The sequence below is a fragment of the Ambystoma mexicanum genome, chromosome 1p, assembly GCF_040938575.1.
Source record: "Ambystoma mexicanum isolate Mex_15411 chromosome 1p, UKY_AmexF1_1, whole genome shotgun sequence".
Classification (NCBI taxonomy): Eukaryota; Metazoa; Chordata; class Amphibia; order Caudata; family Ambystomatidae; genus Ambystoma; species Ambystoma mexicanum.
The window spans coordinates 769,647,806-769,674,040 of NC_090921.1; the positions used below are offsets into that span (position 1 = coordinate 769,647,806).

At 46.5% G+C, this 26,235-nt stretch overlaps 1 protein-coding gene across 2 annotated transcripts in view; it reads left to right on the top strand.

Moving 5' to 3' along the window:
* Window positions 1-26,235, top strand: part of LOC138580545 (mothers against decapentaplegic homolog 4-like) — an 880,676-nt gene that overhangs the window by 752,935 nt on the left and 101,506 nt on the right. For both annotated transcript variants that reach the window (XM_069651176.1, XM_069651183.1), the window contains exons 5-9: window positions 16,768-16,995; window positions 17,306-17,464; window positions 17,600-17,716; window positions 18,155-18,211; window positions 25,749-25,932. In XM_069651176.1, coding sequence (XP_069507277.1) covers window positions 16,768-16,995; window positions 17,306-17,464; window positions 17,600-17,716; window positions 18,155-18,211; window positions 25,749-25,932 — 745 coding nt within the window. The remainder of the gene's footprint in view (window positions 1-16,767; window positions 16,996-17,305; window positions 17,465-17,599; window positions 17,717-18,154; window positions 18,212-25,748; window positions 25,933-26,235) is intronic.

Sequence of the window (26,235 nt, forward strand, 5' to 3'; positions counted from 1 at the left end):
ACTGGGAATTGTAGTGCCTTAATGAGCCTGTCCAATAAGGCTGTGTATTGTACTGGTGTGCCGTCTGCTCGAAGGTAGCCCCTCCTTTTCCAGCGCGCTAAGCCTGCATGCACTGTCGATGTCACATAGGCGGAGTCACTGTACACTGTTACTTCCTGGTCTGCCTGATTCTTGATAGCGAGTATCAACGCCAATAATTCTGCAGCTTGTGCTGAATAATGTGAGGGTAATCGTGCACTAATAAGTACTCTAAGCTCCCCATTTGCTGTGTGCTTTACCACAGCGGCGCCTGTATATCTTTGTCCATCATTTTGATCGATCCTCGATGAACTATCAACGAAGACGATTTCTCCTTCAGCCAATGCATTTTCTTTCACTCTGGGAATCTCATCATAAAATTCTTCATAGTTCGCACAATCATGTATCGGCTCTCCTTCGGTGACTGGCTCTGCTATAAACATAGCTGCATTCACTATTTTGCATCAAACTATTTTAATCGTTGGATTTGATATGACTACCTCATAAGCAGAAGCTCTCTGAGATGTCAATGTGCCTTTCAGTTTCTCTAAAATGGCAAATACTGCATGCTCGACTAATAATGTTATTGGGCATCCCATCACAATGGTTGTAGCCTTTTCTATGGCGGACGCTGCAACAGCCAAACTTTGTTCGCACGGGACGTAACCCCTCATTAGACTGGGTCTAGAGTCCCACTGAAGTATGCAAGGGGCTTTTACCCCAGCATGGTTTTCTGTGTGAGTACTGCTGTCATAACACTGCCATTCGTGTTTGAAAACGGGTAAAATTCCTCTGCATAATTGGGGATCCCTAAGTCTGGTGCCGTGCAAATGGCCTTTTTTTAGTTCAACAAACCCTCCTTCCACTGTCTCGGTCCACACAATTTTTCTTTCGTTGCCTGTGCTTTCTTTAAGGCTTGTAACAAGGGCCTGGTATAAGAGCTGTAGTCAAAGACCCATGCTCTGACATAATTACATAATCCTAGAAAACTCTACATTTGTTTTATCATGTGTGGCTTGGCTTTTTTTTAAAATGGCTTCAGCTCTTTCAGGGGTAACCTTTTTCCCTTTATGTGAGATCAGCTGGCCTATGTACAGCACTTCTTGTTGACAATACTGTAACTTCTATTTGTCAACTTTATATCCTTTCTCAAGGAGTATAGTTAATAGCTGAATAGAATCGTGTCTGCACTTTTCCTCTGTTGTGCTGCAAATTAGAATGTCATCCACGTATTGAAAGACAACACTCTCTAATGCAATGTTTCTTAAGTCCATCTCATCTACAGGACTCTGTTGAAAATCGAAGGAGACTCACATAACCTTGAGGCAGCCTTGTGCTTTTCAGACAAACTTGTCTGAACGTGAACAATGTCAAATCTTGTGAGTCTTTGTGCAACGGGATTGAGAAAAATGCATTTTTCAAGTCAATCACCGTGAAATACCTTGCTTCAACATGTATATTACATAGAATCGTGGACGGTTCGGGACTAGAGGGAACTAGTTTATCGGGCGAAGATCTTGCACTAGCCTCCAAGAGCCCCCACCCCCTTCCATTTTTTCACAGGGTAAATCGAAGTATTGCATGATGACTCTGACGTCACTAAGATGCCCTGCTCCATCATGGCAGAAATTGTCTTAAAAATCCCTTCATCTGCCTCCCTGGACATGGGATACTGTCGTGCTTTTTGTAATATTGCTCCTGGTTTCAATTTAATCTTCACTTCTCCGACTCCTTTCAGTAAGCCTACGTCATAACGGCATGTAGTCTACTTAGACAGGTACCTTTGCCATGTCGTCATCAAAATATTCAGGACATTTTTGTGCCAGCATCATTCTCTGAGGCACCTCTCTTTTGATCATTTTCACCCAATAAATGAGATTAACCTCAACTGTCATCTCTTCTTCACCTATTTGCTCTGCAAATAGATCATCATCAGTGACGTCAGTCAATCTGTAACCTTCCCCAATGGTGATTACTGCGCACCATTGTCTGCCTTCATTATCACAACCATCAAGCAAAGCCATCTCTCGCACTATGGCTGCTTGTATTGTCAAGAGAAACACTTGTCCCTTTTCCTCATGCATAGGTATTATTGGCCTGAACAGAAACTCATCTGTGGTTCTCATTGTTTTGTCTGCAATGCCTGGTAGCCATGGCATTAATATACGCACTCCATAAGCAAATATTTCGGGTTCTAGTGGAATAGCTCTCATAGCCATTTGTCCTGCGTATGTTCTAATAATTTCGTACACGTTCAAATAATGCATTCCTGGAGTTGAACATACTATACCCTTTTCTGTGAATGAGATTGTCATGTTTAACTTTGTCATTAGGTCTTGTCCCAATATATTCACTGGTGTCTGCCTTGAATATAGCAGTGGCACATTCATGTCACATTCTCCTATGGAAACTGGAAGTTCTTTCGTAAAAGGAACACGACTTGTTGCTCCTGTGAAGCCCTGAGTATTTATGGCATCGCCGGACAAAGAAAACTTGCCTTCACGTATACACGAGCGTGTCGCGCCCTTGTCAACTAAGAAAGAATTTTCCTTATCCCCTATACATACATCTACCCATGGTTCCTCGTGAGGGTTTGGTGTCACTGATAGGATAAAACACATCAGGTCTCCCAGTGAGCTGTCCTAGTCCATATATAATCTTGTCCCATTCTGAGCGAATGGATTTCCCCCGTCACTCGTAGCATCTCTTATTCCAGAAATCAGTACCTGGCCTGTGCCTGTTGTTTGTAACAGTTGCATTGGCGACTGTTGGGACTGTGCCTGTGGAAAATGTGTCACCTTCTGCTGTGGTGCCAAGCTTTGCTGTACTACCAGCGCTTGCTGCTGCACAGTTTGATTCTGTACAAACCCATTTCCACCCTGCTGCGAGAATGCAGATGGATTGACCATCCCGCCTTTTATGAATTGGTTGTTGTTTTGCACCATTCCTTGACTTCTGCACGTGCGTGCTAGAGGCCCTGTCATCCCACACGTCCAACATGTTGGCAGTGGTCTGATTATTTGCCAATTTGGCATATCCTGGTTTCCGCTTTGCTTATTTTGAAAACCTCCTTGATTGTTTTGAAAACCTCCCTGATTACTCTGCCATCCTCTTCCTCGAAAGCCTCTTCCCCTTGGGTAAAGCCCGTTATTGCTTTGATCAAACTGCCTTTGATTATTGATCTGCAGTGTATTTGATACGTCTGTGTTAGTTATCATTGCCCCCTCAATGGCATACTTCGACAATTTTTTCTGCACTAAATTAGCCTCTTCGCCTTTTCTTGCGACATCCTTTTTGCGATTCTTCTCTTGCAGCAATCTGCAATAGTGCACGATGGTCAACTGTATTTCAGACCATGGCTGAGCCTCAATCCCTACCAATTTTATGAGCTGCTTCTGTACCTGTTCTGGCATCCCTTGGCATAATATATGGTAAAACATCGGTATAGATTTCCCCCAAGATTCACACGTTTCCAATACCCAGGCGTCTTGGAAATTCTGAATGTAAAGCAACGGATCATCCTACTCCTTCATCTTACGTGTCATTATAGCTCCCATATCAGAAGTGTCTGGGTATAGCACTCGAACTGCTTTCCATACCGCGGTTCTACAATTCTTAAACAGCGCTCCGTAATGTGCAGTATTAACTGTGGTCACCCCAGGGTAGCCTGCATGTGTCCACACATCGTCAGCTCTATCAACAAGTATGGTGATTAAAAGACCCTTAATATCCTCTATAGCTAACGTGTTCCCTCCCGTCATTTTTTCAAACTCATGTATCCATTTTCCGCTTCCGATGTCAACATTGAGAGCTTATTTTTCAGGTTTTCCCTATCCATGTGTGGCCAAGGTATATATTGTGGCCTCGTTCCTCCTTTTTCTAGTAAAGGGAACTTTGACACATGACACTCCTTTTCCTCTCTCATCATTTTTCTGTCTACCGCAGGGGTAATATTCCTGCATCGCCGTCTACCTGGCAATGTCCTTAATCTGCTCACATAGGGTGGGGAGGACTCCCCCCTCTGACCGTATAATATTTCTTCATGCCGATCTGATTGTATGGCTAATTCTGATGTCTTAGGTGCAGACACACTAGAATCTGACCATCTTATTCCCTTTCCCCTAGAGGAGCATTTTTCGCGTCTTCTCTTGGCTTCTCCTTCTTCACATTCTTCTCTTTCTGCGTCCGATATTGTTTGTGCCCAACTCGTGCAACTTCTCTCATCCTCCTCATTTCTGTTTAGAGTTAGCCTCTAGAGTTGACAGCTCTCTATTTCTGCTACTTCGGGAGGCGTCCTCAGTATCGTACAGCTGAGTGCTGGCAAGACGCTCATCCTCTGCTTTCCCTTGGGCTACCTTTTCTAGTCCTATCTCATCATATATTCTATCGATCGTCTCTCCGATGCTTCTGGTGTCAAAGCCATCTTCGATATTTGCCCTAGACGTGCCTGGTACTGAATCGTACTCAGGAAAGAATTCTTCTATACCTTCCCAGTCTACTACTGGATCGGGTTTCTTAACTTCTCTTTCCAGATATTCGAGATCCCGTGCTCTCTGTCTTTGCTTGCGTTCTATGTCGTCATCAAACTCTCTACGCTTCCTCGCATCCTCTCTGACCCTATCTTCCTGCTTAGTCTTTTTATTCTCTTCTCCCATATCTTTTGTTCTTCTTCTATTCTCCTTTGTTCTATTCTATCCTGATTATCAGCTGTTCTCTGCTTATGATCGCGTTTTCTTTGTTCTTCTGCCTTTTCCTGTTTTCTGACCTGCTCATCACGATATAACTGCTCTAGTTTCTGCCTGTCTTTTTTCTTAGCCCCTTCATCTCTTATTCGCTTTTCCTTTTCCTTCTCTTTCTTTTCTTTAATTCATCTTATTCTCCCCTTTGTCTCATATCCTCAATGCCTTTACCATCGAGTTTCAATAATATCTGACCTATCCATTCGTTAATAAATAATTTAATAATAATAATAAGAAGAAGAATCGTTCTGTGTGAATGCCGTCTCATCAGTCCTATCCTCATCTACTTTCCATCTCTTTCCCTCTCTTCCCGTATCTAGAGATGTACTTGCTTGTGCTTGGTCTCCTTTTCCTTTTCGCGTCTCTCCTTGTCCTTTGGGACTTTGGAGGTAGTATCTCTTCCTCTGGGCTTTCGTCACTACTTTGCGTAGGCGACTCATATGCCGCTTTGCTATATCCCTTGGCTGCTTTAAGTTCCCTCAACGGGTACAATCCTTTGTCTTTACTAGCTTGGCTTTTTGTTTCAGACGGGGCAGGTGACGCAGAAGGCTCTTTACCCCCCTCTCTGCATATATTCAGTATCCAATCTAACGGTGGCTCCTCCTCCTTTTCCTCTTGGTACATTTTCCAAAGCTCTAAACTAGCTAGGCGTTTGTCTAACTTTTTGCCAGTATACGTGGCTTGCAAATATGTCGTCATGTGCTGCAGGACCGTTTTAGATAACGAGCCACCTTGGGGCCATGGCATAAACATTTTGTTTACTGTCCCTTTAACCCATACTGCACTGTACTGTTTAAGCTTGGGTGCATGCTTCGGCAGCTGTTTGCACATGTGTATCAATGGGGTAATGTCTTCCATGCTTAACCTGTTTATCCTCTCCTCTGTATAACACTTTGTTATGCTTTATGTTTCACAAACAAGATCAACAATGTGAGCGAGCACCAATCATCGCAAGCTCCAATCCTGATTTTTCAACAATAATTTCACTTTTACTTTTGTTAACTACAACCATCAATCCATGCCATGCAACATTTTATCATTACAATCGTGCAATTTTCATGCTATTTTAAAAAAGTTTTTTTACCTTATGACGTCATAGATCTACTAAAACACATAAAACAGACAGACTCCAGCCGGCTACACAAATGTCATACCATCTGCTTCCTCAGATACATCCTGCCCCTAATTTGTATTCCGACATGGAATTTAAGCCCATTTCTTTCAGATCGTCTTTAATCGATCAGGTCGTCTACGTCATTTTATCAATTCAGGACCTTAAATGAAGGCTTCTTCTAACGCACTTTAAAACCTAGAAAACTGGGCGTATACTCTTATCTCGGCCACACCCGGTATCTCTCTCTATTGCTCGGCCACCCTCAAGTCCATATTTTCCTCTTATATATTTACTTATACTCTAACTCTGATGTTATTTTGGTTCCACCTCCCTCCGTTACCTTCCCTTTACTTGTTTTAAGGCATGCAATTTTGTGCTAAAACAGTCAGTCTTTTTCACTCACCGTTCCATTGTTTTTCCTCTCCTGACTCTCAGGATCACCGCCTTCGTTACCGCCTTTCCATGCTGGTCGTCCAATCAGCTGCTCATAGACGTGGGAAGGGGTTCTTGGGGGAAAGCAAAGGTCTCTTCACACCGAACCTGCAGGGTTTTCAATTAAACTAACAACGATCTACGGGGAGCTTCTCGTTCTTTTAGCCGGATGGCAAAGGACTCGTGATATTGCAGAGGACCCGAAGTTACTTATGTCGACGGTCAGTGGGTGTCTTATCTAATCTTAACCATCTAATCTCTGCTACCAGGTGACTATAAGACTGGGGGGTCTCCAAACAGCCCTTTAAGATGAATAGCAGCACCCTCAAGATAGATGGGGATGCAGATTTGTACTCTTGCACCAAATAATTGACAACTCAATAGTTTAGCAAAGGGAGTCCGTTAAATGACAAGTACAAAAAACGGGGAGTTCAATGAACATCAGCAACCGCTCGATCTTCCTTCTTGCTTCAACTCCTCTTAATTTCAGAAGAAACACAGTATTTATATCAAAAACTTGTCATCACTGATGTGCAATCTTAAAAACCTAACATGCAACGTGATTGGTTATAGGAAGGTAACTTTAACATAGGTACTATAACTGTATGCTGTAACGGGGAGAGGGGATTGGATAATCAATGTCAGGTGGGGCAACTAAGCCCTTACTTCAAAATGGCCACTATAAACGTCACTAAAAGTACAACGTCTCATTGGTTCTACTCATTATAGGGCCCTAGATTACACGGTCCACTATGATTGGGTTGGCATCAACCCTACTCATACTTTTCCACTTACGCTTAGCAGCATGCAGAAAAACCAGCCAAGTGCAGGGAGTTCGTCTGCACCCCAGCTTCCCTCCAGTTATGTTACAATCATTCCTCACTCCAGTGGTCATGTGTCAATTACTTCTTTGTAGTTTGGCCTCGAGTCTGCTCTTGGTCTGAGAAAATTAAGGAGTATGGGAATGGCAGGGATCCATGCATATGTGTGAAAGTCTCATCCCTTCCTGCCTGTCTGTCACGTGATTCAGACACTGTCAAATCGGCATCTTCTTCATGCATTTTTCGTATATTTGATTTAATTCTGCCAGACTTCTACCATCTGTGGCTTATCTTGACCTTTCTGTACAGGATACTCTGTTCTTTTTCTCTTTAATTGAATCCACTGTTGGCCTCTTCCAGCCCAATACGACCTTGGCTTCTTGGCATGGTTACCTTCAGCTGGGTTTCTCTCCATCTTAATTCTCGATTTGTTTGCTGCAGCACTCTCCTCTTGAGACCTTTAGTAACCTTTGTTCAATTCTGCTCATGTGCGTAGTGGATTTACGCTCATCTATAAAGTCCTTTTGTGGTATACATCTGTATAGTTGGCGCTTGCCGCAATCGATTGTACTACTAGCATAAGCAAGCTTTACGATTTCTTTGCTTCTTGTGGTTTCTTGCATCTGTACACGTTTAAACCAACTTAATATCTTCATTGTGCATATGGCATAAGTTTCTGCATCTTGACATCAATTTCTTCATCTTAGGCTCAAGATGTCACTTATCCATGGTATCTCGTCTTCTTGTCAGTATTCTTAGGTCATTATATCTTCTATATGTACGTCAGTCCGATTTCTTGTGATGTCACCATTCATCTTCCTTTATTATCTCCTTGGCTTCTTCGGGTATCCCATTCTTACAGCCGTCATTTCGTCTTGCCTGTAGATATGGTTTTCTCAATGGGTACCTTACTGTCCAGGTTTTCTTAGGTGTCGGTACTTCAGCAGGTGCTGTTACTCTTATAGGCACTGGCCAGAGCCCAGCTGCAGCTCTCTGCTGGTTTATCTGTTCATCATACGTCACATATTTTGGCGTGAACGTACCTGGCACTTCGAAGGGGGTGGCTGGGGTGTGGATGATGCTTGGCACTTCCTCTTCTGGTTCCATCGCAAATACGCTTTTACTGTGTCCAAACACACCAAACCAATGTCCCCCCAATTCCCCAGTACATCCCCCTCACCACCACTACTTACCTTTTCTCCATTTGCCGCCTCTTCTGACCTTGCAGTGTCAGTTCCGTCCTTCTAATGTGGTTCGGATCCCACGCCACAGGGTCCCCTTTACTTTTTTTCTTTTTTACGTACCCCGCCTCCAATGTTCAGGAAGCGGGGGACACCCCTGCAGCCCCCAAAGGCCAAAAATACTGAACATGAAAAGCGGGAAACACCCCTGCATCCCACACTCCACATGTTCAGTATTTTTTATAATCGATAGAATAGTACTGGTCCAATTCAGTCAAATGTACCATTCGATCGATTATATTCTCATCAATTTGGGTAATACTGGATGGGCCTCATTACGAGTCCGGCGGTAACCGAGGCGGTAAAACTGCCTGGTTACCGCCGGACTCGTATTACCATTCCGCCTCCGTGATTCCCGGAATTACCGGGGCATTGCAACCCCGGTTTTCCGGGAATCACGGAGGCGGAATGGTGTTAATCCCCATTCCCATTGAGTCCTATGGCACTCAATGGGACTGGGGATCATGGAAACACCGGCAGCATCTCGTAATGCTGCCGGTGTTTCCTCGTCCGCCTGCAGGCGGGCGGTGTTAAACCCGCCAGGTCAAACCTGGTGGGAACATCACCTCCCGCCTGCAGGAGTCAGGATCAGGCGGTCCGGAAACAACGGTGGCGGCGGGTTTACCGCCACCGTTATTTCCGGACCGCCTGATTTGTAATGAGGCCCGATATCCTGCCACCTGTTTTGTGGATGCATAGATGATTGCAATTCGTACACTGTTTATCCTGTAGCTAGATGCCAACTTTAGCATTTATGTGCACAACACTAATATGTTACAACAGTTATATTGGAAATCGGAAGTCAAACTCCAACTTCTGAAAGAAATGATTTTTTTCAGAAACCTCTGGAGGCAGGACGCTCCCCCAGGACATGTCGCGGCGGGCCCCCTGAAACCGCAGGGGCTGCGGGGGCTCCCGTTATGCTGGTGAAGGAAAGTACAAGTGTATGAATATAAGAAGTCCTGGAAAGGGAGTACATACAAGAAACCCTGGCAGGAGAGTATACCGGTCAATTACAAGTGTGTGCATACAAGCAAAACTGTGTTGACCAGACAAGAAGTAGAAAAATCCTGGTAGAAAAGAGATAGAATTACAAACAAGCTTTGTGTGTGACAGTGTTATTGTGGGCCAAGAAAGATACAAAGAACTGTTGTTTGAAGACCTTTTTGTATTAAAGAAGAATCCAGGTAAGGGAACCACCCTGAAGAACCTTTGTGTTGGAACCATTTATTCTTCCTTTACGAAAAACAATTTCAAAAGCACCCACGGTTAAAGACAGTTCCCTTTTCACCTTATAATTTAGTTTATAGTATAAGGGTCAGAATAGAACTTTTGGACAGAGGACAGTTTTGATTTTGACATCCTGAAACAGACAGATTGTTAGTGTTGTTGTATGTAGGGAAATACCTCTTAGAGCAGGGTCAGAGAGACCTTTTCCCAACCTTTTTTTTTTCAATAAAAGACTTTAACTAAAAACATGGTTAACTTGTGTCCGAGTTTCATTCCTGACTCTTCACAGAGATCTGACACGGCTGTTTGTCAAATGAAATGGGTTTATACATATAGACACATACAAACCCAAGTTATTTCCCAACTCCCCTCCCCCCACCACCTTGTGGCTTCTCGTATAGATTGTTCTAGACCAAACCGATGAGCGCAGCCTGAAAAATAATCTGTGGACTGGATTTTATTTACTCCTTATTGGGTTCTTGCCCCTTCTGTCTCAAAGGCATTCCCTGATTGGTTATTCACTATTTCAATCTGGCTCTGACAGGAATGTTTTCTTGATTTCTACACTCCTAACCTGATCTGAATCAATGAGAGCATCCTTGATGGCGGCAAAACCTATCAAACATTGCAATGCTATTTTGAAGTCGGGCTGATTGGTTTTGGTCTGCACACTACCCTACAATGGGAGACAGATACTGGGTTACTGCGGGCAATCCGTGGGGGCCGGTGAGTTCTGTTCTGGGTGAAACCAGATTGGAAGAAGTTGGGCAAGGTTCCACTTCTCAAGCAGAATCTGGCTCTGCATAACATTTTTGAAAACCATCATGACAGCCAAGATTCAATAGCTAGTGGCTGGCATCCATTGAAAAACTACATACTGAAAACATTTATTTTTTCACCCCAGAAATGTAATCAAATCCTTACCTAAATGACAGTATTTATGACTGGGGGTAACAATATCAAAATATGATATGTATAAAAGCTAATGTGATGACGGTTAGGCTACAGGCCAGAAAATATGGTGCACAATTGTTACAGGACATGGGATAATTGTCTCAAATTCCACATTAAGAAGTACTACATAAGCAAACTAGAGTACTGTGGGGAAGTGCCTTGCCTTGTTCTAGGGGGTTTGGATTGATATAACATGTGAATATGTGAAGCAGTAACAAAGCTATGCAAACTTGTAACCATATTCCTAAGTGAGTCTCAGCGCCTCGTTGCCATTGGGCTTTGCACGCTTTACAAATAAATAAATACAATAAAATAAATTAATGAAGGGGGCTGGGTTCCACAAAGTGATGCAGGGCCAACGAGAGGTGTGGGGAGGATCCACTTGTCTGCCCCACCCTCTGCCATGGGTTTAACAGGGACTTGTCACATGGGCCTAACCGTCAGTATTTCCATTTAAAGAAACCGATCATGAGAGCCTGTCCCACAGAGCCAGCAGTGCCCGCTGCTCTGTTTCACTCGCACAAGTGCAGAACACATATTCAAAACTGCAGGGTGAAGGAGATGGATCCAAACTAAGACAGTCAACTCAAAAGGGTGAGAAACAGAGAGAAGAACACCCATCGGGAGGGACGAACCAAGTCCAACATCCAAACTGTAAGACATCCTCAGGGGTGGTACCAAAACTGTAAGACATCCTCAGGGGTGGTGCCCCTCAGCTAATTACCATACCAACTGCCTAGGGAGACACATCATAGGCCACAGAGAGGCTGGAAGCTGTAATCAAGGTGCTAGGAATTAAGGTGCCTATGGCAGAAGGTTGTTGGAGTCGAGAAATACACCTCATTTGCAGGCAGGTGGCAGAGAGTGTAAAAGGAACAGGAGGTCAGAGGAGAGACCCAGGAGGTTGGGGCCAGGATAACACAGCAGGCAGTGCTTAGCGGGAGCTAGAAAGCTCAAGGAGGGACCCAGGCGGTTCAGGGAGAAAAAAGACCAATTGGGCTGGAGAGAGAGGCCCGGGAGAATGGGTAGAACAAGAACCAGCAGGCTGGGGAGAGCAAGAGTCAGGGGCCTAAGGCCAGAAATACAAAGGGGACTGAGGCGAGAAAATAGCCTGGGGGATGGGGAGAGAGAGAGACCAAGGAGGCATGGGAGGCCTAGAGAACAATGGTGCTGAGGAAATAGAGGCCTAAGAAGTTAGAGAGAGTGAGAATTAGGAGGCTGGGAGAGAAGGACACTGGAATTTAATGAGCGAGGTTGTGAAGGTAAACCGAGTAACAGAGGTGTGAAAGGAGGAGATGGTGAAAAGTAAAGAGGAGGTAGAAATAAATGGGGCAGAGGCAGTGAAAAACCAGGTGCAGGTGAAGTGGAGGTGAGAAGTGCTCCAGGAGCAGGAAACTATGGTAAAAGTACAAACGAAGAAGGACAGAGACAGCCAGGAAAGGGGAAATAATGAGAACGGAAGAGGGTGCAGCAGAGGAACTGTCTGTCAACTTTGGAAGAGGAGGTAATAAGGAAAGCCTGGGTCAGCTTGGACACAGTAGGAAGTTGCACCAGATACTCATAATATCGGGGAGACCAGCAGAGGTGGGAGCAGGTATGAGCACAATCTGAAGCAACATAGAGGTAAACACAGCACAAAATAAGGAACAAGTGACTAGTGAGGGGAAGGAACCTCCAGGGATGAGAGCATTACATGGTTCAGAGGACGACAGCCATGAAGCGGGGAAGGTTGGGAGTAGTCCAGGAACCCTAGGGCTAGAGTTAACTTCCTCTCTCGGAGAGGGGACTGCAGTTGGTTACCCTTGCCCTCCTTCCACTGGTCGCTCCTCTTTGGACAGTGGTGATCTTTGGCCCCTTTTTGTATTTGTACAATAGCGATAATACCCAAGAAAAGTGTTCAAGAAATAATGTCAGGACGGTTGAGCTGTTGGCTTCCAATCAGCACGTTTTCAGCACGGGGCAAGGCGCCACATTCAAGCTTCGCACACACTCTGGCTTCTCTGCCACAAGGATGCAGTTCAAAGCACAGACATCAGGGCCTTCTGCCAAAGCCTTTTTTCCAATAACAGTCTTTTACTGCAGAGGGTCTGTCGGAACAAACAAAGTCTGAACGTTCCATTGCTATCAGGTTTTCTACATGCACAAGTTCTAGTTTTCAATGTTCCTCGTGGGTCTCCCTCTTCAGGCTGAGACCTCCTTTTATCACGATGTTCACACTTGGTCTCCCTCGTTCAAGCTCAGATCTCCCTTGTTCGGGCTTGCATCCTCTTGATATCAAAATATTTAAATTTGGTCTCCCTTGTTCAGGCTCGGACCATGGACCTCCCTCATTCAGGCTCGTATCCTCTTTTTACCAAAATCGAAGACTTTCGAATGTGCAATGGTTTTTGCTCAAACCGTTGCAGGATCACTTCGATTCACTTCACACAATTGTTTTCATCAATCTTCTACTTTCATTTCTCTTGGCGGGATACCTTACAGAGACCTTCGATTGAGCACATTCACGGTGCTGGACCACTCTGTCAACAGTATCATATTTTGCCTTCTTAAGTTCAAACATTCATCAGCAGTTTTGCTTTACTCGCGTCCTTCATCTTACGCGTACAACAATGTTCGTTCCATCGCTCGTTATACAATGTTGCTGCTTGTAACCTTGACTTCAGCACAGACCGGTCTTGCATTGATCTCCCCAACTCACCGGCTGTGTTGATCTCTTTGGCGCTTCTTTGTTCTTGGAACCAAGGACGATACCACGGCGGCTGCTGCTCCTCCTCCCCGCCTTGGTCAGTTACGCGGGAGGGCCTTGCTATCTTCAACACACAATGCAGGAGTCTTCAGTCTGGTTTCCTGGCCTTACGCTTTCTGCCTTGAAGGTTTCTTGAAAGTAACTGTGTCTTGCCGAAAAGGTCAAGGGTATTTCCCTTCTTACGAACTCTTCTGGGTTTGCCATCTTTCTCCCCGTTTTTAGCTACCCACTCGAAACTGCTATTCCTATGTGTGCTTTGCCTCGCTCAGAGTGTGCTCTCATTCTCCGCCTTTTATCCGTGTGGGGAAGGAAGTTTAATGGAAGTCGGGTGTGAGTGATTGTCAGTATTTACATGACTTTGCCTGACCATGGTAGCGGGGCATGTCAAGTACACTGCTTGGGTGTGAGTTTGTTTTCTCCCAGAGCAGGCTGTCGAAAGTGTTTGTGATGGGAAATGGGGCGGGGGTAAAGTTCCTACGTATCCTACCTGGTAGGATGGGGTAAAGGTGTTCAAGGGGAAGGGATACTGCGTTTCGCCATCTGGTGTCCTACTCCCCGAAGACCCCTCACCCAGGTGATCCTCCCGCACTGGTCCACCCCCAGGGTCTGCATCCAAAAGCCATGGCCGTGCCATGGCCACCTGTGAGAGATCCACGGGGGGAGTGGGACCCCTTCTGGTTTCTCACAGATGGTGTTCCAGTTGGCTGGAGCGTAGCAAGAAAAGGCCTGCTAGATGTTTTACTCTTTGCATGCTAGTTTATTCTCGAACCTGTAAATGTTCTGGATCCTAGAGGAGCATGTCCCATCTGAGCATGCACGTTTTGTGGCTAAGTAGGTTGGTGTTTAGGCAGTAGTTGCTTTATTTGTGATTCAGGCAGTTTTGAAGAGTATCCTGGCTGGGATGGGTAGCTGGTGGAATTCTTTTGGGATGGGGAGATGTGGTAAAGTTTCTTAATTCCCGTTATGATCCATGCCTTTGCTTCTTGCAGGGTCCTAAAAGAGGGGGGGGGCAGGTGTGTGACCATGACAAGAGTGAGGAGGACATTCCCTCCATTGAGCTGTGAGATTACCAGGGCCTGACCGTGGTTCTGAAATCTTAAGGTGGGAGGCAGGGCTTTATCTTCCCGAAGTGCGGTAGTTGATACTAGGCAGTTTGGGCTTTTTTGTTGATATGTGGCCAAAAGGAAAAGTCGCTGTGAATAATGAACCCAAGTGGTTTGGCACATAGGACCGACTGAGGGTTGAATTCATCAAGGCACATGTCATTCAACCACCCTTGAATGACCTCCTGTTTAGATGGATGAAATTATGAGCCGACTTCCGTTTTGGTGGGATTGTGTTTCCGTTAAGTGCTTGTCATCCAAGCTTGGATGGAGGCTAGACATTTCCTGACGTGAGGAATGTCTTCGACATATTGTTGAAGTGAGATATTAGGGTTGTTGAGAAGCAAGCTGACTGGATCCGTATAGAGATTGAAGATCACTGGGGTGAGTATTTATTTCTGCGAGACTCTGCTGGGGGACCGGGTGATGATTGAATCTGAAGTTACCCATCTATACTGTTTATTTGTCCGAGAGGTAGGAGGCAAACCAGTTGAAGACAGGGACTGTGAAGCACATTCTGTGAGTAGGCTTGTAAGAGTGAAGTAGTGATACTGTGTCCAAGACATTATAGAGGTCAAAAAGTGCCAAGAGGCAGGAATTCCCTTTATCCATGATGTGGAAGGCATCTATGACCTGGATGGTTGCGGCAGTTGTGCTGCATCTGAGTATACATACAGAATGGTAGTCACAGAGCCTTGCCTCTGGTATTCGTCCTTGTCACCAGAGGGTGAGTCTCTTCCCATAAGGTCCTCCCGCATTTACCCACCCCTGGGGGTCTATTGGGTAGCGGCCGCACCACCCTAGCCTCATGGAAAAGGGCTCCCTCTTGGGGAGAAGTGATGACACCTTGTGAATCGTCACACATGTCAGATTTATTTCAAATGTATGTTGGCTCCTAACAACACATTGGGCCTCATTACAAGTTTGCCGGTCCAGTAACAACGGTACCGGTAAGCTTGCTGGTACCGTTGTTACTGGACCAGCAAACTACGAGTTCTTTTCGCGGGTGCCTTCCCGCCCGCCAGGTCTGACCTGGCGGTCGTAACAGCACCCGCGAGCAGAGCATGTCGCATGCACCGGCACCATTCGCTAATGGTGCCGGTGCATCCGACCTCCCCATTCCCATTGAGCCCTATGGGGTCAATGGGAATAGGGAGCATTTAATTCTGGCACCCGCAAATGGCCAATTACCGGGTCCGGCGGGGCCGTAATGACCCAGTAATTGGCCATTCGCGGGTGGCGGAAATTTTCTCAAGTTTGGCGGCAGCCTGCCGGATTTACCGGCAAGGCTACCGCCAAACTTGTAATAAGGCCAATTGGGCCTCATTACAAGACACACAGTGCAGGAAAAAACTGCGATAATGCATTGGTAACTCTGTTACCACTGCATTACTGATGCATTACTGCACCGCCATACTACAACTTTGGTTGGCAGAGGAAAAACCTCCAGCAAAATGCTGGAGTTAATTCTACCGCCTTACTGCCAAAAATCTGCGTAATTACCCAAAATCTGCCGAAATCGACATTGAGTCCTTTGGACCCCATAAATGGTGACTAACTCCACAATATCCCCACTTGTAATACATTGTTAATTCTGCCAGACCAAATGGCGGTAATAGTACTTCCATTTGACGATATTCCAGTGGATTCACTACCAAACTTGTAATACGGTCCAAATTGTATTTCTTGATAAAAGTCCCTGCTCAAAACGTGGGAGTTATATACTTACAAAGGGACTTCAACGATGTGGAACTCATTTTGGAAATCAAATGTGAAAATATATTTGCAAAAATTGATTAAGTGCTTAGACCTGATTTTGAAATATTATTTAAGAGAAAGACATTGGGGGTCATCACGAGTTTGGCAGTAACCCTTAAATGCGGAGGTAATGCTATAACCGCTGCATTTAAGGGTCTGCCAAATCACGGGTTTGGCAGGATTTACCCCCAGCTCTGAGCTAGGGGTAAATCCACCGCAAATTTGCTGATTTTTGGCGCAATTGCCGCGCGGTAATACTGCTGGCGGTAGTCACGCCGAAAATCCCTCATTGGGTACAGTGGGGAATAGGGAATTCCCATTCCACCAAACCCGTGATCCGGCACTAATAGCACTCGGGGATTTGGCGGTAACGCAATCAGCCCTAGCGGTAATACCGCCAAACTCGTGATGAGGCCTATAATGCGTTTGCCAAAAAAACGGTTGAAACAAGTGCCAGTTTGTGAGTAAGTGGCGTGCTCATTTGACTGTAGTAAGTGAAGAAAAAAGGGTGGGAAAACCTTTCAAAAGCAGTATTGTATATTGTACTCCCATTGATTGCATCCATGGAGACTTCTTCTGAACTCAAGCTTGCACATCTGTCTTTGCTGCAGATCCTCCGTCAAGGCTGGTAAAGGAAGAGTTTGTACATGACTGCATTCACTTGGAGGTGCCCTCACTGATGTCCCCATCCTCTGCTGATCACATGCCGGCGATGAAGCATACTTCCAGGATCATGGTTCCCTCAGACTCCTACAGACAACCTCTACCTCCCTTGCAACTTCCAGAGCCCCCCGGAGGCCCATTAAGCTTGTACCCAAACATGCCCCTCTCGCCTCCAGGTGAGTATGACTAGAACACTTCCTGAATAGCCTTTTCAAGAAAATTGAAGAAGAACTAAGGGTTTCTACAGCTTTGTGCTCATCCATTTTCATGATGCTTCTAGGTTTCTCCTACTTTGTAGTACCCCTTGTTGTTTGGCATTGAACCCTATGCATACTGTCATGCCTGTCCGCTTTCTGCCACCTGCTCACAGCACCCATAAACAACCTTTTAAAAAAAGGCCTTGTGCCCCACCAACTTAAATTATAGCTCTACTCTTAATGTACCATGATCCCTGGACATACTGTCACATCTTTTCTTACCACGCAGGAACTGGAGGGGGCTCCATGATCTCAATGACACACAGTGAAGGGCTGCTGCAAATTGCTCCACCCCGCCAACAGATGGCCCCCACACCACCACCGTCCACACCGACCCAGCCTCCGCAACAGAATGGATACCCAGCTCCGACAAAGCAGCCTTATCACAGTAAGTACCTTCTCCATGAAGCTAGCTTGGTAAAGCCTACCCAGTGTATGCTTATTTTGATGTCGTTGATGTTAGTGTCCTCTCTCATTTTCCTGTATTTCACACTATTATCTGATATGTGTGCATTTATTTTAGATACTACGGCAAGCTGGACAGGAAGCAGCACAGCAGTGTACACCCCCAACCTAGGACCGCAGTCGCAAAATGGCCGTGGACACCAGCAACCACCCCTCCATCACCCCAACCATTTCTGTATGCCTCAGCTTCAGTCCACCCTTCTCCCCTTACACTGTGCACTCCCCGGCCATACCTATTACTATTCCCTCCATCCAGATCAGTATCACCTTCTCTCTTCCACCGCATAATGTTATCATGGCTTCACCCGGCTATCTTCCTTTTCTTTTTTTTCTCCATCTATTCTACAAGCTTTTACTCTGTTTGCTTTTGTGATATTTTATATCACACTCGGTTTCATCCACCATTCTTCTTTCTAGGCATCCATCACTCTTCTCTCACCAAGCCTTTCCCTGTGGCCCTGCCATATTCATTCCCTATTTGTGTCACTCAGCCTTCCCTATGCCTCTCTCTCACTCTATTTCTCTCTGCCTTACTCTGCCTCCTCATTATTTGTCTTGCATGCCTTATTTTTTCGTGGATGACAGAATGTGTTTTTCTGTGGTTTTATTTCAGGGCCATCACATCATAACTCTTCCCAGTTTCAGCAGCAGCCTGTGTCGAGTCATCCTGGTAGGTTTTGTATTACACCCCAATAGTAAGCTTTTTTGGTGACTACATGTCTCCCACTATCTTCTCCAGCATGGGTTCTTGCATGGATTCACATGCTCATAAATATTCCTCCGTCGTCATGCTGGGAATCCTATGTAAAAATTAAAGCAGTTTAGCTTTAAGCTAAAAAAAAAACTGGTTGTCACTTCTATAGCCTATCAATGTCACTTCTGGTCATACTGCCCCAGCCAATTGCATTCGTCCTCCTAAGCTCCACCCCTGGTGGCCTTCTTCAGATTCTTACTGCACATTTCTGGTATTGGTAGTTCTTGTGTTTCGCTCCTCGAAAGCAAAAAGATGTTGGATGTTTTTTGCCTACTTTTGCAAGAATTCGTCTCAGTTCTCCATCTTCTTCAGTCACGTTGTGACTGCTGGCAGCGGGGACCCATTGCCGGAAGATTTCCTTAGTCCATCATCAGATCTCCAACTTGTGGTCGCCACAGGCCCAGGCTGGGGCCTTTGCTTCGACACCATGGTGTGATGAATCCTGCAGTCATATCACTGATTCCCCGGTGACGATCTCCTCCCACATGGCCAGAGGACGGCAGCCGCTACCTGATCCTGACCCCAGGGTGATATTATGAGGGAGGATCATGTGGGAGGGGATGACTATCGGGAGGAGGTGATGACTCCATTAGAAGAGAGACAGTATACCCCCACTTCCCCTTTTGAACAAAACACTATGGGCCTCATTACACGGTAGGCGGTAAGGGTTTACCGGTACCGGTAAGGGCACCGGTACCGGTATACCCTTACCGCCTTACTCCGAGTTCCCTTTGCGGGACCCGACCTTAACGGCTGGTTTTACAGTATGGTGCCGCAAAGGGACCTTGGTGCTAATTACGGTACCGCAATTTGCGGTACCATAATTGGCGCCTTCCCCATTCCCATTGAGCCCTATGCGGGCCTTGGTGAATGGGGAATTACCGCCCCCGCTCACCTTGGAGTAGGGCAGTAATTCCGCCATCCACCAAGGCGGACACGGTAAAATACCGGCGGCAACCATGGCGCTAATAGTGCCATGATAACCGCCTACCGTGTAATGAGGCCCTATAACGCCTAAAATGCTGAGGGCATACTGTCAATCTGAGCAGAATACCATTACACATAATTCTCACTTGACATCTCCTGTCTCTGATGTTTTTGATTCAAACAAAGATCCAAAACAATAACTTTACAAGATCTAGAACTCCTATGGACTCCAACTCCCATAAAGCCTTAAGTACTGAGATGAAGAAAAGGAAGAAACAGTTCCTGTGGATTGAAGGAAACCAACCTAAACGTGCAGGCTAGTAAACACCTTCCATTAACAGGTGGAGACGAGAGATGCAGAGCGGGCGAAGCGGGAAGCAGAACTGAAAGCAGAAGCAGGTGCACAGTAACAGACCGTGCTGAGAGAGCAGCCTAACTTACCGGAGTGGTGGGAGACCGGGAGAAGCAGAGCGAATGCCGTGAGAGGACTGCTGAAAGGCCCACAGCAGCAGCAAGGCTGTTGGGGAACGCAGTCTTCTGGAACTGCAGCAGTTCTGCTGGCAGGAGAATGCGAGGCTGGCGAGAGAACTGAATGAAGGTCTACAAAGCAAGGGATTCTTTCCCAGAGTGAAAGATTTGCCACATCAGCGTGCCACGATTTGGAAACTCCATCAAACACTGGTGAGTCTGCACATAGGTGTTGGGGACCCCGGGACGTGCAGACAGGCATGTGGCCAATTGAAAACTTATTTTGAATACCGACCAAGTTAATTAGAAAGACGGAATTTACAAAAGTCCTCATATAAGGGATGTCGATATGGTGAAAGTTGGAGTAAATATCACCAGTAAGATGAACATTAATGAAGAAGATGAAAGCCAATATCTCTAGAAATCTCTGTATATGAAATGTCAATTTGGGGACATTTTGAAAAAGCATTGCCACAAGCAATTGAATATCAGTGAAGAAGTTGATAGACAGAACCTGAACATGTTTCCATATATGAGATGTCAATATGGGGGAAGTTGCATCAAGTAGTACCTAAAGTCAATGATGTATAAACAGTGAAGAGTACAACTATGTTATACTGAAAGAGAACATTGTAGGAAGTCCTGGTGAAAGAAGCACATCAAGCAGTGAGCCTTTGGGAGAAAGATACCTGGCAGCAGAGTATATCAGGGGATCTATAAAGCCTTGAAGGGAATTCCTGGCAGGTGAGTATACCAGATAATGCAGATAAAATATATGAAAGAGAAGGTCATTGGGGGAAAAAAGATATCTGGCAGGAGAGTACACTAGGGGATCTAAAGAATCTTCTGAAGAAGTTGTTGTGTAGAAAAGACACTTTTGCCATCCTTAAAAAGCTGTGTAAATGAGACACTTTTACTATTCTTCAAAAGACACTTTTTGCCATCCTGAAGAAAGTGTTGTGTGAAAGAGACATTTCTGCTACGCTTAATTGTTTGAAAGGGACACTGTCGCCATCCTACCTGAAGTAATCCAGGGGAAGGGAACCACCTCCTGGATTGAAGGATTGTTTGTTGAACTTTCATATGTGATATTTACACACTTTTGGCTAAATCTAAAACAGACTTACACCTTTGATTGTTTATTTCTAGTGTGAGGGTCAGATACGTTTTGTCCACAAGGACAGTTTGCATAATTTTTACGACATGACACAGACTGATCTTTAGTTTCAGTTTCCTAGGCAGGGAAACTTTCTTTAGGATAGGGACAGAAAGGCTTTTATCCAACCCTGTTATTTCTGATGTTGAAAGCATTACAACTTTGTGTCCGCCTCTCATTTCTTACCCTTCACATAGACGGATGCCACAAAGAAGCCACAAAGAAAAGCCTTTCAGGTCCTGCAGCCTTAAGAAGATCTTCATTGAGGATCGGCATCTGAGGCCTACATCCCGACTACGATGTGGATGGATGTTCGATTTGCCAAGCCTTCTCCCCCAAGACACAGAAGGACTGCAATCGGAGGTTAGTGGCATGGATGTAGGAAGGAAGGCATCTGACGCGGCCTCTGGGCATAGTCATGCCTCTTTCAGGGCCGGCAGGTCCAAAGAGCGTGCTCCCTCTGACAAAAAGAGGTTGAGGTCCTTTGATGATGCTTCCCTGGTGAAGATCCCAAAAAAGGTAAAATCACCCCTTCTTCATCAACGGTTACCATGGTTGCGGGACCTAGATATGAGAGAGGCCAGTCACAATCACCAGCTCGGTCGACGATTAGCCTACCGGCAGTTGGGCAGGTTCTATCCACGAGAAAATCCCTGATGCTAGCGACCAAGCACATAGCCTTGTCAAAGGGCAAGTTGTCCAAGGTCCCATCACCGGCTCCACCGTCATCGAATCCCCTTGTCGTCATGAGCCTGGTCGATGACCTCATCCATCAGGACAGTTGCCCCGTCTACGAAGAATGGTCTTCCATCGATGGCTTCGATCACACCAAGAGGCTCGTCCACGACCGTCACCATTTCCACTACGACGGTTACCATGCCCACAGTGTCCTTAGACCTCTGTCGACGGCTCTGACGACAGTCCTGTCAATGACGGCACCTTCCAGTCGTCACCTCTTTCCCTTAGGGCTCGGATTTGGTGAGGGGAGATACTTACAGCTCAGGAATTTCTGCCTAAATCCTCCAAGGCTGCACTGCTCTCCAGCATGGCCCCTCTAGGATCCTCAGGAGGTCTCCAGTACACTATACCAGCTCAGAGGAGGACTTGCCAGACAGCTCTGACCAAGAGGGGGTCATGTGGAGCCTGTTCCCATTGTGCCAATACCTCGTCAAGTGGAAACAAGCATTCTCGTCAACCCCCGCCACCCCATCAAGGACACAGACGCTGAAGCATTCCTGAACTGGCCCGGGACCCCCACTTCTGCACCCCAGTGGGAGGCCGGTTATTGCAATCTGTCGATCACTGGTGAAAGATCTCCACAGACAAATGAGTGCTCAACACGCTCGACATGGGGACAGGGACACACTTTGGAATTCCAGGACAAATGCCCTCACATTGCTCCTGTTCCACAACAAGAACAAAATGTGTCACACTTGCTAAAGGAGGTTCAAGCGATGCTAAACAAAGAGGCAATAGAGCTAGTCCCGCAGCGCCTCCGGGGCTCTGGATTGTACTCCAGATACTTTCTGGTGAGGAAGAAGTCAGGAGGGTGGAGACCATTCTAAACTTGCGACACCTCAACAAGTTCCTCAAATCCCAAAAGTTCAGGATGGTCATGTTGCAGCATGTGCTCGACCAACTGGAGGATGGAGATTTCCTGGCGACCCTCGACTTGGAGGATGTTTACTTCCACATCCCCATTTATCGCAAACACTGTCAGTTCCTGAATTTTGTCTTGCAGGGGCGTCATTACCAGTTCAAAGCCCTTCCCTTCGGCCTGAAATCGTCCTTGAGGGTGTTCAGCAAGTGATTGGCCCCGGTGGCACCGCATCTGCGCCGCAAAGGAATCCACATCTATCCTTACCTGGATGATTGGCTCATCCGATACCACTCTCACGCGCTGGCAATCCAGCACACCACAGAGACCATCCAAACCCTGACTTCTCTGGGATTATTGATAAACTATCAGAAGTCCTGCGCAGTCCCATCTCAGAACGTGCTCTTCCTGGGTGCCCACCTCGCCAGTCTCCTGTCTGTTGACTCCTTCTGAAGAGAGGGAAAGGTCCAACGGCTATCAATAGCTTCCATTGCAACAGTCCGATTCATCAAGTCCCTGCTGGGGATGATATCGTCCTGCATCCATCTAGTTCCCTTTTGCCGGCAGATGAGACCACTTCAAAGGTTTCCGGATTGTAGCAAGTCACCGGTGCAGGAACGACGAGATCGCCCTCAATCGGGCATTCCGTCAGGCCCTCCGTTGGTGGTCCGTTCGCCCACATCTCTTGCAGGGCACTCCTTTTCAGCTCCCCGCGTATCAGGCGACATTCACGACCAACGCTTCTCTGGAGCATTGGGAGGCCCACACAGGGCATTTGCACGCCAGAGGCCTCTGGCTCCCGGAAAAGGAGGAGTTGCATATAAACGTCCTGCAACTATGGGCAGTTTTCTGAGCTCTCAAGTCTTGTCAGCCTCACCTCCAGGCGAAGGTGGTGCGGTCTTCACAGATAACACCAGTGCTGTGTTTTACATCAGGAAACGGGGCGGGACACACTTCCCTGCTCTCTCTCTGGAGTCGCATAACCGGTGGTGCTGGGCCTATGCTCAATGAATGTTTCTTTTCCCATTTCACCTAGCAGGCATTCAAAACACCATTGCAGACTCTCTCAGCATGGAGCTGCGCCCCTGCTATGAATGGGAGCTCCAGCAAGTGCAGGTGTCTCATCTCTTCAACAAGTGGGGTCTCCATCAGATCGACCTCTTTGCTACAGCTACCAACGGCAAGTGCAAGAAGTTTGCCAGCAGGTATCATCAGCCAAGGAGTCTGGGGATGCCATCTCATTCCGTTGGGATGGCCTCTTCCTTTACACTTTCCAACCGATTCCTCTGTTGCTATGAGTGATCAACACACTCCGACGTTACCACTGCAAGATGATCTTCATTGCACCTACGTGGCCCGGGCAGATCTGGTACTCAGACCTTCTCCATCTGTCGGTGGTTTCAGCCATCAAACTGCCTCCTCTTCTAGACCTGCTCTCCAGAGAAGGAGGATCAATCCTTCACCACGACCCAGTATCTCTGAGCCTCACAGCCTGGCTCCTGCAGCCCTAGAATTTGGACACTGCTTGCTGCCTTTGGAATGCAGGAAGATTCTAGCCAGGGCCAGGCCCTCTCTACATTGAGGTGCTAGGAGCACAAGTGAAAACGTTTTGCAGTGTGGTGCCGGCCACAGAAGATTTCTCCACTACGCATGACGGCGCCTCAGCTTCCCCAGTATCTGCTCTTGCTGGCAAAGTCTGGCCTTGCTCATGCATTATCAAGGTCCACTGCGTTGCCATATCCCGGTACACCCGGGTTCCAGGCAAAATCTCCCTGTGGTCGCACAGGCTCGTTAAGGAGTTCCTTAAGGGACTCTTCAGAACATTTCCTCCGGTGAAAGCTCCTGCCCCTGCGTGAGAGTTAAATGTTGTACTGTCGAAACTGATGGGGCCTCCATTCGTAGCTATGCATCGGGCCTCCTTGAAGTTTCTATCATGGAAGACCGCCTTCTTGATGGCAATCTCCTTGGCCAGACGGGTGGGGGAGATACAGGCTCTCTCCTGTAAGCCTCTGTATTTGTCCTTCCACTCCGCTAAGGTGGTTCTGCAAACTCGTCCTTCTTTTATGGCAAAGGTTCCATCAAACTTTCATCTAACAAGCCTTTGGTTCTGCCCGTTTTCTTTGTAAATCCTTCCTCGCCTGCTGAAAGGGTGTTGCATTCGCTCAACGTTGCGCATTCCCTGAAGTTCTATGTTGCACACACAAAGGACTTAAGAAAGACTTCTCAGCTTTTCGTACATGTTGGACCTGTGGGGCATGAGAAGGCCCTGTCTAAGGCTTCCATCTCCAGGTGGCTCTCCAGCTGTATCATGCATTGCCACCGTCTGGCCAACAGAGCGCTTCCAGGCCGACGAGAGCCCATTCCACCATAGCCATTGCAGTGACGACCGCTTTTCTCTCTATGGTGTTACCCTGCTTGACATCTGCAGTGCTGCTATGTGGAAGTCTACCCACACCTTCACATGATTCTTCCAGGGAGGAGTCCCGGGTTGGCCAATCAGTGCTGCGCAACCTGTTTGTTTGAGGTGAGTCTGTTCCAGGGGTAAGTGTATTGCTTCTGGGAGGCTTGCCACCTCCTGTGGTTGTGTTTATGTACTGCTGTGTAATCGTATTCATGAGCATGTGAATCCATGCAAGACCCCATGCTGGAGAAGGAACTAGTTACTTACCTGTAGCTCTTGTTCTCCAGCATGGGTATTGCATGGATTAACATGCATACCCTCCCTCCTTCCCCTTTCTGGCTCTTCTTGGTTCATGCTGCCACTTTACGTGCATGACCATATCTGAAGATGGCCACCAGGGGTGGAGCTTAAGAGGAGGAGTGCTATTGTCTGGGGCAGTATGACCCAAAGTGACACTAATAGGCTATAGAAGCGACAAGCGGTTTTTAGCCTAAAGCCAAACTGCTTTAATTGTACCGAGAACTCCCAGCCTGATGACAGGGAATATTCATGAGCATGTGAATCCATGCAAGACCCATGATGGAGAACAAGAGGTACAGGTAAGTAACTTGATCCATTTGCACCATTTGTTTTCACTGCCTGGCTCTACTCAGACTTTTTTTCATCCACAAATGCAACAGCTTATAGGGTGTTCAGGCCAGTTCTTCAGAGTTGTTGCTAGGTTTGGGAGAGAGTAAATATACCATATTCGCCTTTGTCTCCTTAGTAGTCCATTGCTGTACCAGTTAGTGATGCTATGTCCCTACATTAGTTCTGTCAAGTACTTTCCCTATATTACAGTACATGAGATTCAATTATGGTCTCTTGGTGATATTACCTGACATGCGATTCCTTCTTCCTGAAGGCCCAGAATTTTGGTGTTCTGTCGCATACTTCGAGATGGATGTACAGGTCGGGGAGATGTTCAAAGTGCCTGCTAATTGTCCTGTGGTGACGGTGGACGGTTATGTGGATCCCTCTGGTGGAGATCGTTTCTGCTTGGGGCAGCTCTCCAATGTTCATCGTACAGATGCCAGTGAAAGGGCGAGGTGAGGTGGCAGTCTGTCTGTCTCACCCTGTTGTCCTTTTACTCTTCCACCCTCTCGGTTCTTTCTCTTTCCATCAACCACTTGTTTCAATCTTACCCTACCTCTTGTGCTCCCTATTTTTCTTCCTTTTACTCTCCCTTTTATTACAAATATTTCCTTTTTCCATCACACTTCGTTCATCTCTTGTTTTTTACCTATCACTCACTCTCTTAAGTCGTATCCTTTCTCCCCCCATACCTCTTTCTCCTAACCATTCTCTTTTGTTTCCCAAGTAGCTGTACTGCTACCTAGTTGATTGGTTGC